We start from the raw sequence: 12471 nt of genomic DNA, 5'->3' as shown, positions 1-12471 counted from the left end.
TGCAGGTCTTATTACAATCGACGCCACATTGGGCGACCTGCACGCCGGATGGGGATGAAATAATGATGAAGACAGCACAACACCCAGTCCCTAAGCGGAGAAAATCCCCGACGTAGCCGGGAATCGAAACAGCGCTTGTAGGACGGCAATCAGTCACGCTGACCACTCAGCTATCGGGGCGGCCAACATGTAATGAATACTGACTAGTAGCGAGTGTATGCGGAGACGTTTGTCGTGGCATCCATGTCAGACTCTATATAGAATTAGCCGTTCTCTTAACCACAGCAAACCGCGATCCCTAAAAAAAACAAACCGTGCTCAATGCGTGCCGCAACGAACAAGTAACACACGCCTACAAAAATTGTGACAGCAGTGATCCACAAAGTACCGTCCAATATTGACATTCAACTGTTGTAGAATTTTAGAACATATTCTGAGCACAAACGTAGCGATCTATCTAAGACAATGACTATCTTCAGGCGTGCAGCACGCAGCTCCCGCCCTCGCACAGGACATGCTGTCAGTCGCGGATCAAGACGCTCAGCAACGCGCGGTACTACATTTCTGGAAGTCATTTCACACAAGATTGATTGCTAGCTAAAGTAATACCGTATGGAGTATAGCTACATAAATATTCAGTCCGGCCTGAAAAGACCGGCGAGTTGATTTAAATATTTAGAGACGTAAAATTGTGCACTTCACAAAATGCAAAAACCCAGTAATCTATGTCTGCAATACCAGTCACAACTGCAATCAGTCAACAAATACAAATAAGTGCTTGATGTAACAGTTCGTGAGGATATGAAACGTTATGATCAAATATGCTTAGTCGGTTCACTGGTATGATACTTGGCAAGAGCAATCAGACTTCAAAGGAGGCGGCTTACAAAACACTGGTGCGCCCCATTATTAAATACTGTGTAAGCGCACGGAACCAGCACCAAACAATTGCGAAGGTGATGCAGAACATATAGAAAGAAGGGCAGCACGAATGGTCACAGGTTGGTTAGACCCAGGGCAGAACGTGATGGACGTACTGCAAACACACTACCGGCAGACGCTTTATGAGATACGTCAGCTGTCTCGCGAAATCTTTCTTACAGAGTTTCAACGAACCGTATCAGACGAGGAACCTAGGAACGCCGACGTACAGCTCTCATAGGGACGCCATAAATATCTGTAGCGTCGAAGAGATACTTAAATTTTTTTCCCTAGCTTCACTGGCGAATGGGACGGGAAGGAACAAAATTGTGTACAACAACGGGGAGAACTTTCTGCAGGCACTTCAAAGTGCCTAGCAGACTGGATGCAGATTTTCACTTGCGTGCAGCACATTTAATTTACACATTGAGCCACCAACAGTTCTGGTCCTGTGACTTTTTTGCTCAGTACGAAGAGTAAATCATGTGCATTTAATGCGAATCACCTCTGGCTAAACGGAACATCTCATGACTTTATTACGATTGTACAGCATTGGTTGCCAATTATTAAACGGAAACTGTTCATATGCAGCTGCGAATAGACAGACGTAACCAGAATATCATAATAGTGAAAAAAGTTCTCATCGTGCTCATGAGAGCACTGCGCTTTAATGTTTACGAGGAAATAGATGGGTTATTAGCTGAGAATGAAAAATTAAGTACCAGACAGATTCGTGTAACACAGCGTTTTTATCTTACTATTGCAATTTTATTTTAGGTTTCCTTACGTCGAAACACATCCGCACACGCGCACCTAAAAATGAAAGAAAGCAATGGGATACAAATGCTTCGAACCTTTCGTCTTAGGCATTTGGACAAGGAATGAATAGAATAGCGCTGTGTTTTCATCGTTTGAGTGGAACATTAGAAATGTACGACGTAACATAACAATACACTTTTCCTTCCCCATACGACACGCGCCACATAATAACTAAACAGTGATTAGAGGACTCCTGAGATCAGGAGCGACATATTTCCGTATACCGCAGTCTCCAGAACAACTAATTCCTCTGCGACACGTTCCATTATTCCACGCACCTTAACACTTATCGTAGCTCTAGGAGCAACAAAATAAAAAAAAAAATTATGAAAACGAAAAATTAAAAGCACAGATGACGTATCTTGTAGGTTTGGATGTTGGTTTATTTGATTTTTAACAGACGGCACAATAGTTGATGCGACCACGAACATCAATGTTAAACTATAAACTCATTTTATCTGTCTTAAAATTAAATACGAGCTGTTAATCAAACTTTTCATTTTTATATCATGCGTCCATAACATATCATGTCCTATGGAATCTACGAACTACATTTACCTATTGTGTGTCTACACTAGATGTGTAGAACTGTAAGATGGATTCATCTCTTCCAATGGAAGTCAGAAGGACATTACGAGGATATGTGGCCCCCACAGAGCACACTAGTCAAAGAGAAGGAGATATTTTATGACTATGCATACGCCATCACTTACCAGTTTTCATATTTTCCCTATGTTTACAAATTCGAGTCGTCAGTACCACGTTTCAGTTCGATACCACACTTCTGTATAAACGGCGAATGAAAGGACTCTGCTCTATCTTTCTTCAGACCATTAATGTTTTGAATTTCGTAAGGGCAGGAAATATGTAAAGGTGAGCTGAAAATGTAGTTCTGATGCTTTTGAGTTAATATAATACGCGAGATAAAAGTGTGGAAAATACTATCTAGGGCCAGAGATATACGCCAAGCGAAATGTCTTCCAAACACGGTTTGTTGACTTCCATTACCTCTACTGTTTCCCTCTACCGTTTCCGCAAATCTGCAAGCATCTTGTAAACAATGTTCTACGTCACGACAAGCAAAGTTTCGGAAAGACTATAGTGAATAACAGTTGAAAATATTTTGATAAAACTGTCGAATCCACACAACATACAACGAAAACACAAAGATATTTGGTATAAGAGCGATACACGTAACTACGTTTATAGGAATCCTGTACATCAAAGCATGCGGGAAACACCAAGTGAGTGTTATTACACACCTATCAATCACTCAGTAAGATTAAAACCTCTAAGAAGATCATGCATTGACGCCTCCAGTCTAGCAACGCAAATGCTTGCACATACAAGGAAATAAGTTTCTAATTTTTATTGAAATAAACGTCTATTAACGTTGCTAGAGAGTAGTGGTCCTTCGAACATTCAATAGAAAGTAATACGGACTACCAAAAACTGTAATCTCTATTTTATTATTTTGTGAAACAGAAACTGGACAGCATGCCAAAATGGAACTATGATCGTTAAACACACCAACATTCCGAAAACTGGACGTCTATAAATTATGGATTACTTGGTATTATTTACACAGGCACTCGACTATGCACTGGGGAGATGCAAGTCAACACATAAAAGAACAAAGATTTTCAACAGGCAACATACACCAAGTCCACTTATAGTTCGATAATTTGCCGTCACAAAGTTGGGAGATTACAATAAAAAGGTATCAATTCATGCAAATTTCCAAGATCACATGTTACAGGACATTGCATGGAGTGCAGAAATTAAATTCTGGAAACTGATTTTGGAATAATTTAAAATTATGAGCGGGAACTGTGACAAACGCAATTATCGAACCACAGCAGGGCTGTACCTTCAGTGGACCGTTGAGAGACGAGCTTATTGTTGCGAGATGAATCTTTGAGCACGCGCGCCGTTGCCACCAAATGCTTTGAGGAGCGTCCACCAGAGGCGCCACTTCCTTTGACGCTGTGCGTGCGCGCTCTTGCGGCGGACTCTGCAAACAGCAGCACCAGTCAGTAACAGTGCGCCTCCATGCAGCCAGTTGTGTAACTATCTTGTCACGATGCTTTGTACGGTGGGCTAATTCGAAATTTGGCTTGGCTTAACTGTTTATCAGACTTTAATTGAGATCAAAATTAAATAATCTCGAAAGAGGAGATGTTTCTTATTTGATCGGTAAATATAACTACAATTACGATCACGTTAGTCTTACAAGAGAAACAAGAATCCAGAGATAAACACAGAAAAGATATAACAACTTTTTCACTTACCTTTCGTATTTGTTTGTAATGGAACAATTTAATATATACCATAAGATCTTATAACGAGTCTCTTCAAACGGTCTTGCTCGTGAGAGATGCAAGCTGTGAACATTTTTTTGAATCTGTAAATTTATCAGCATCATTAAATAGCGAGAGCATGCACTGCTTTCGAAGCTAAAATGAACGCTGGAGAGGTATGTGATGATGTACTCCAATATCCTGTAGTGATGTCTGGTTAGTCACGGCATAACGGTTTAACGTTCTGAAAGTAAATATTCGATACGTGGTTTGCTTATGTGATACTTATTCTGAGATTAATATGAAGAAGTACTGACATACTGTCTAGGATTCAAGTCAGTAGCCATTTAAAGAGGAATTAAAAATCTCAATTCAGAGAGGCGTGTGCGCTGTATTGAAGCTTTCTGGAACTAGAACATGGGTGCCGAATGCGTAACAGGCAGCAGTTGCGATCGTGGATAAAAGCGTTTAATGACAGGGCAGGCGCCAAGGGACGTTTCTAAAATATTGCTGGACTGTGGATACAAGGAAACAGAAAAGCAGCCTACTGTAATTTCAAGCGAATTATTTTTCCTCCATCGCCCGTAAACGTTTTACTTCGAAGTTTTGGATTTCTCTCTTAACCATTAACTGGCTAATATAGTCGAATATTTAAACCCTTCTTCACACTAATTCATCTTCGTCGCTGAAACTGCTCGTGGCGCGAATAAAACAGTAACGAGAAGAAACGGCGACTATTCACTGTTTTGTTAACATCCTAATACACCTTATAATTAAATTTTCCCCGAGACATTTGTTTCATCTATATCTACGATAATGACGGAAGCAGAAGAAATGAATTAAAATTTTTGCCATTATCCTATCAACATCATTATTTAATTCCGCAGTTTTTATAGATAAGGTATGAATAATTTATTCATATTTTCAACTTCACTTAGAATGAATGACACGAGTCTCGTTGAAGCAGAAAAAGAGGAATGAGTTTTTACACTGAAAAGCCTCTTAACAACAAAAAAAATCCATAATTGTAATAGATGTTCATTGAGACTGATTCCGTAGCTGCAATGAGAGGTTTAAATGACGTAAAGCTGCCTGCACCTGTCATTACCTTCTTCATTCGCTGTGCTATTCACAGTTTCCTCTCTTAGACCAGTATTACGATTCTTTAAAAAAAAGTTCATCGTCTGCACATTATGCCACCCAAGTCTCCAGAACCTGCGAGTATTTTTAAACAGTATCCACCACGATTGTAGTTGTGGGTGCAGATGTCTTATTTTTCATGAAATTGCTATAGCTAGCACAGTTTTTTCTGGTACACGTCACTTCTTTTAAAATTATCCATATTTCACACAGCATCACACTCAACATTCATTTTCTAATATAGCACATACTAACGTGATATAAATTTTGTGACCGCTACAGAACCTGCCCTCTCAAGTACCGTGAATATTATTTAAACAGTCACGGGAGCAGAGACTAATGGGCCAACTACAAATATTTGGTAAACTTTACACTCTTCCAACGAATTAAGAAAAAAAAATGACAGCTGCACGTGGCTTTAAATCATTTACATAATGACAATGACTGATTTTCGTCAATCTGATATGTCCGGAAACTGAGCATCTACGTTGTTTTGACATACAAGCTTCGCTTCCGTATTTTGTCAGCGTGTATTATTACTTTGTAGAGGTGAAGGATTCGATTGAGGTAGGTAGGCCGATTCCGATTCGCTCCTCTGAACCAGAATGTCGAGCTTCTGTTAGACTGGTACTCTTGCGGTCATTTGCGTCTATTTACTTAACAAAGCAGAAGTTCAACAGCTGATGTCGTCAAGCTGTAAGCGGCTGATTCTTGCGCCTGATTGCAGAGTTGTACAGTTTAATGTACCATAAGGATAACCCATTGCATCTCTACGGTATCGGCTAGCTGAGGGTATCTCGCCTTAATTCAAGCCTCGCAGTATTGAGTTTTGAAAGCTCAAGATTAACTACACTCAGGTTCAGCGTCCTGTGTGTCAACAGACGGAATCGCTATCCGCTAACCTCGAATGCAGCCGGTATAGTATTAACCATGGGACAAGGTACTTAATGTTACATATCAAACCTGGTACAGTAAATTGATAGCTACGCGAGACCGTTACATCTCTCAACAGCCGTACGGCTTTGAGGACGAAATGCTGACGATACTTTCTTCTGCAACACTTCTCCTGTACGACCGGGCTACCTTCAGTGGGTCGCTTCCTTTTACTTCCCAGCAGACACCGTCATCGTCGTTTCCCCCCGTGTAATGTCTGATTCCGTTTACGTTCAGGTTGATTTGAATAAACAAATCAGCGCAACGGGAGGGCTGGGGGAGGCTGACCAACCAGTTTGATCGGAAGTGAGCAATTTACTGGCGGAAACTACACGGACGTTGCCCGAGCTTTGTTAACCCATAAGCAGATATCGTCCTGTGCCTGCTGCACGGACAGTAGGGGCATTCGAGGTAGGCAATGAATGACCCCTTGAACTGTGAGGGAGTTAAGTGCTGTTGGGAAACTGTAACAGTTTTCCTTGTTATGCCACGATGGCTTTCGCTTCCAGTTGGATAGGCAAGACAATTTTTGTCGATGACAACGTTCTGTCGAATCTTATAGAGTGTTGCTGGGTAGGAGAACCGGAGTGGTGGTTGTGCCGTCTCACGGGAAAGGGGTTTCTTGCCGCGCGCGCACATCGGCCACCCTTCCTCGCGGTGTGCGAGTGTTGTGTCCAAAGAGCATCTCCTGGACGTAGGTGAGGGTGATGGGTGTGACGTCGCACAGCACACTCCTCTCCAGTAACACCGACTGGCCCTCACGGCCTAACGCCTCCATCCGACGGACAGATCCACTGCTGACAGTGTCACACGCTCTCAATTCGTCATAATGCAGGGAACCCTGGAATTTAACCCGGGACACTGGTCTTGAGTCTGGTGGTCCGGCACTTCACCCAGCACCTCCTTTCCCTTCGCCAGCAAACTGCGGCAGGGAAGGATTTGAACCGGCTACCAGAGAACCGAGTACCATCGCATAGGCGTGCGTTAGCGACCTCGCCTTTAGGGCTGACTTTTTAATACCCTTTGCAACAGCATCTGCTGATACAACTCTAGTTTTTTTTCGTTTCTAAGATTTCAGATTTACTTGCAGGATTGATCTATCCGTTCACACCCAACCCGTTAATAAATAACAAGGCACGTATACTATAATACGATATTTACCGCACTCTTTAGTAACATCCTTTTCATTGACGGTGGTTTAGTTCCAGATGGTTAAAGGATCAAGTACTAATACAACTTCCAGTGTATTCGAAATAAGACATCTAGAATTACAATAACTAATAGTGTAGTCATTTACACCGCCTTCAGACAATCCAGCCGATAATATTTGGGGCAGCTCGGGTACTGTGGCATGCCGTTACTGAACTTCAGTCCCACCTTTATTGAAACATAGCATCAATGTCCTCCAGGCTACATGTTACTGTAATAATCTAGCACCACAAAACGACGGTGCGTGCACGAATTAGTATTACTCTCAGTTTTGGCTGCGGAATTTTCTGACGAAAAACGCGAAATGTCAAGACCTAACGAATGTTTTCCCCCTCAAATTGCTACTAGAACCGAGAGGCGTCTACCGAGTCCAGCAACGAAAACAGCTATGACTAAGATGGCGGATGTATCAGCAGTATCGTTTGACCTATCGGCTCTGAGTTGTTCAAGCAATCTTCAACGTGAAACGCCCCTAGCTTGTAACCACAGTGGATACGCATGAAACAGAAACAAAAAGAATGACCGTAAAGGGTCTATGGCTGTGAGCCAGAAATCTCAAATCTTAGTATATTCACGTATACATCGTTTCAACCATCGAAACAAAAGCATTGTTTTGTGTTAGCGTGTTACATCAGTATGATTCAGTGCTTAATTTCTGGACTTTCAGGTGTCGACACGCACCTCCTCGTCCACATACATTATCACTGCACAAGCCGAGATCTCAGCAAGGTCAGCCGTATTTAGCAAATATTGAGCAACAAGGTATTCAAGTGTGTACATGAGACGAAGTATCTAGACTGTGCACATACAGGATGTGTCTAGCTGCATACCTGTAGACAGTCCCTCTACAATGTCTGTAGGCAATCGCTCTACTATGTGCACTAGTGTGTACTCACCTCAAGAGACACTTTCGAGCTGGCGTGGAATCAAATTCCCCGTCACAGTCTTCTTAAGCGACCAGCGTGCCTAAACGGAGCGCTTCCTGGAGCATTGTTTCGTTTCACAGAATGCCACGTACGGTATCGCGTACAATTCGCTATGCATTACGATATGTTCTCTGCATTATCGCTTTCAACGAAAATTAGTCAAAGGCTCCATGACTGACTGTTTTTGTTTATAACCACCAGTATCCTCACTTCCGATTATTTCCTACTGCAGACTTTTGACATTCAGTATCAATAAATATTACTGGCATATGAATAAAAATATCGTTAATATTTCACTGCTTTATTTCCTAACGTATTGATCATTTTGTTGGATACATTTCAAATGTAATCGTAAAGGATTACATCTTCGTACACTTCGAAAAGGTGTCAGATCCATGTTGTTGTTGTGGTCTTCAATCCAGAGACTGGTTTGATGCAGCTCTCCATGCTAATCTATCCTGTGCAAGCTTCTTCATCTCCCAGTACCTACTGCAACCTACATGCTTCTGACTCTGCTTAGTGTATTCATCTCTTGGTCTCCCTCTACCATTTTTACCCTCCACGCTGCTCTCCAATACTAAATTGGTGATGCCTTGATGCCTCAGAATATGCCCTACCAACCGATCCCTTCTTCTAGTCAAGTTGCGCCAGAAATTTCTCTTCTCTCCAATTGTATTCAATACCTCATTAGTTACGTGATCTACCCATCTAATTTTCAGCAGTGTTCTGTAGCACCAGATTTCGAAAGCTTCTATTCTCTTCTTGTCTAAACTATTTATCGTCGACGTTTCACATCCATACATGGCTATACTCCATACAAATACTTTCAGGAACGCCTTACTGACACTTAAACCTATACTCGATGTTAAATTTCTCTTCTTCAGAAACGCTTTCCTTGCCAGATACATAATCGTATTAATACTACAAAAAGCCTTGCTTTGGAGGTAATCATGAGTGAAGCTTGTGTTTCAAGTATGAAAGCAATCTAACGAAATAAATCTTGAGCCGACAGCCATCAATTCTCTGAATTATAACAAATTTTTGTGTCACTTAACAAAATTTAGTTTTTGGTTCTTGTGGCATAACACGTCTCAAAACTGATCAAGTAATTTGTATGAAAAACGGTAATTTTAGAGTCTTTACAGCCCCCCCCCCCTCATTTGGCATCTGCAGACTTCATGGGCATCTCCCAAACACTCATCTGTGAAGTCAAGGGGGGACATTTTGAGGATTCTGAACCGTTTGAACGGCATGTGACGCCAGTTATGGAGAGGATTCCCAATAGAAGCTTTTGCTAACGTGTTCCAGAGCCTCTTCAGTAATCGGTGCGGAGGAATGCAATGCTGCAATAAATTCAGCAATTTTGTATTTTGTTTTGCGATAGTCCCGCAACTTCTTAAGCTAACGTCTGTATCAGAAAACAGCAATAAATCACAAGCGCAAATAATTTCACTTTGATATAATACCGCAACAAATGAAGAGGACAGAACTTTTTGGCATGTTAAAAAGCACTGCTGTTTTAACTTGCCGGAAAAAAAAGTCTACATTTGAGCAGATCAAATATTTCATAGCCGAAAGAAAAACTTTGAAATAAGGAAACGCTGTACCACGTGCTGGCAGGAACCCTGTCCGGTACAACTTCGCCTCCACCGCTCTTTCCTCTCGGAGCCAGGCAGTACGTAAGATGGCTGTGCGTATCGACAGGCAAACGATGTAAGGAGATCGATGCCTCAGCCGACAGAGGACACTGATTTCCAACATAGTTACCAAGTATCTGCAAGCAAAGATTGGATGTATCAACAAATTTTTAATTCCTGTACGACATAAATGCGCTCCGTGCTCACGGACGCCATTCGAAAACCACTCAGTTCCTCGAATGCCAGGACATTATCGTCTGTGCTCCATGTCTACGGTCTCCCTTCCCGATCAGCGTAAGCCACGCCTCTTTGGCTCTGCTCGAACTGTTGGCACCATTTCACTACTGCAAAGTGACACTACGTTTCGTCCATACACCGTGGGAATTTCACGGCGAACCCGTGCGCACTTTTGCCCACAAGAATCGCACTGCGCCGACGAGGCGAGCTTAGGCTTAAGTTTACAGCTGCCACACCACTTCACTCGCACGCTCTGAGGCGCCTGTGATCTGTACTGCGGCAGAACTGTCTGCAGGAAACCCTTCTGGTGGAGTCAGACTCATCGCGCGCTAGCGATCGCGGCTATGGTGGCCAGTTGTTCGGAAACAGCCGGCGCCTCACATCCCGGTGCAAAGCGGACGCTCAGCCCGAGAGGCGCCGGCGCTGTGACCGCGATTAATCCTGGATTCTGACACGGCGTTCAGCCAGCTGGCCGCCAGAGGACTACACGGCGGTGCTGTGCCGGCTGCAATAACAGCACAGCGCTCTGCAGCAGTCTGGCCGGGCGGCATTCCTGGAGAGCGACCAGCCGCGACGCTCTAAGGCCACCCACTGCTTCCTCCACTTTCCCCACCTGCCGTGTATCTCTCTCTCTCTCTCTCTCTCTCTCTCTCTCTCTCTCTCTCTCTCTCTCTCACACACACACACACACACACACACACACACACACACACACCATGCAGCCATACACCTCCTCCTGTCACGCTCTGTTCTGCTGTGTGCTGCACATTCTGTATCTCGAATGGTCGAAATAGCACCAAGCCACTGAGGGATGCACCGATCGAAAGTAACATCTAAAATACCTAGTTTTCGTCTACGTGGCGTTCTTCATCTCTCGACAAAGGAAAGGAAAATTAATTTTACTTTCTATTTGGCCTGCTATATATATACGTGGTCTTCTTTTTCTCTCTAGTAAATGTGAAATTTGACATACGATGGTGGTTTGATAAGTCTTTAAATTTCCACGAAAGAATTAAACATTTTTGTCGAAAAATGCACCACCATGCCTCGTTACGATTGGCTTCCGCTAAGATGTCAGGCGACATAGCATAGAGAACTTGCGTCCGTGCCCGTCCGGTGTTCGATTTCAATTTCGTGTAATTTTTATGACGTATGATAAAAATAGAACTGCTGACAGCCTTGGGAGAGCCAGTCCTGACAAAACTCTACCATCTGGTGAGCAAGATGTATGAGACAGGCGAAATACCTTCAGACTTCAAGAAGAATGTAATAATTCCAATCCCAAAGAAAGCAGGTGTTGACAGATGTGAAAATTACGGAACTATCAGTTTAATAAGTCACGGCTGCGAAATACTAACGCGAATTCTTTACAGATGAATGGAAAAACTGGTAGAAGCTGACATCGGGGAAGATCAGTTTGGATTCCGTAGAAATGGAACACGTGATGCAATACTGACCCTACAATTTATCTTAGAAGAAAGATTAAGGAAAGGCAAACCTACGATTCTAGCATTTGTAGACTTAGAGAAAGCTTTTGACAATGTTAACTGGAATACTCTCTTTCAAATTCTGAAGGTGGCAGGGGTAAAATCAGGGACCGAAAGGCTATTTACAATTTGTACAGAAAGCAGATGGCAGTTATAAGAGTCGAGGGGTATGAAAGGGAAGCAGTGGTTGGGAAGGGAGTGAGACAGGGTTGTAGCCTATCCCCGATGTTATTCAATCTGTATGTTGAGCAAGCAAGAAAGGAAACAAAAGAAAAATTCAGAGTAGGTATAAAAGTCCACGGAGAAGAAATAAAAACGTTGAGGCTCGCCGATGACATTGTAATTCTGTCAGACACAGCAAAGGACTTGGAAGAGCAGTTGAACGGAATGGACAGTGTCTTGAAAGGAGGATATAAGATGAACAACAAAAGCAAAACGAGGCAAATGGAATGTAGTCGAATTAAGTCGGGTGATGCTGAGGGAATTAGATTAGCAAATGAGACACTTAAAGTAGTAAAGGAGTTTTGCTATTTGGGGAGCAAAATAACTGATGATGGTCGAAGTAGAGAGGATATAAAATGTAGACTGGCAATGGCAAGGAAAGCGTTTCTGAAGAAGAGAAAGTTGTTAACATCAAGTGTAGATTTAAATGTCAGGAAGTCGTTTCTGAAGGTATTTGTATGGAGTGTAGCCATGTATGGAAGTGAAACGTGGGCGATAAATAGTTTAGACAAGAAGAGAATAGAAGCTTTCGAAATGTGGTGCTACAGAAGAATGCTGAAGATTAGTTATGTGATCTACCCATCTAATGAGGAGGTATTGAATAGAATTGGGGAGAAGAGGAGTTTGTGGCACAACTTGA

General features: G+C 42.5%; 1 protein-coding gene across 1 annotated transcript in view; it reads right to left on the bottom strand.

Moving 5' to 3' along the window:
• LOC126195778 (microtubule-associated tumor suppressor candidate 2 homolog) overlaps window positions 1-12471 on the bottom strand; it is a 604136-nt gene that overhangs the window by 324626 nt on the left and 267039 nt on the right. The window contains exon 7 of the mRNA XM_049934411.1: window positions 3611-3754. Within this exon, the coding sequence (XP_049790368.1) occupies window positions 3611-3754 (144 nt within the window). The remainder of the gene's footprint in view (window positions 1-3610; window positions 3755-12471) is intronic.

The sequence above is a fragment of the Schistocerca nitens genome, chromosome 7, assembly GCF_023898315.1.
Source record: "Schistocerca nitens isolate TAMUIC-IGC-003100 chromosome 7, iqSchNite1.1, whole genome shotgun sequence".
NCBI classification, from domain to species: domain Eukaryota; kingdom Metazoa; phylum Arthropoda; class Insecta; order Orthoptera; family Acrididae; genus Schistocerca; species Schistocerca nitens.
This window is presented reverse-complemented; position numbering and strand designations above follow the sequence as displayed.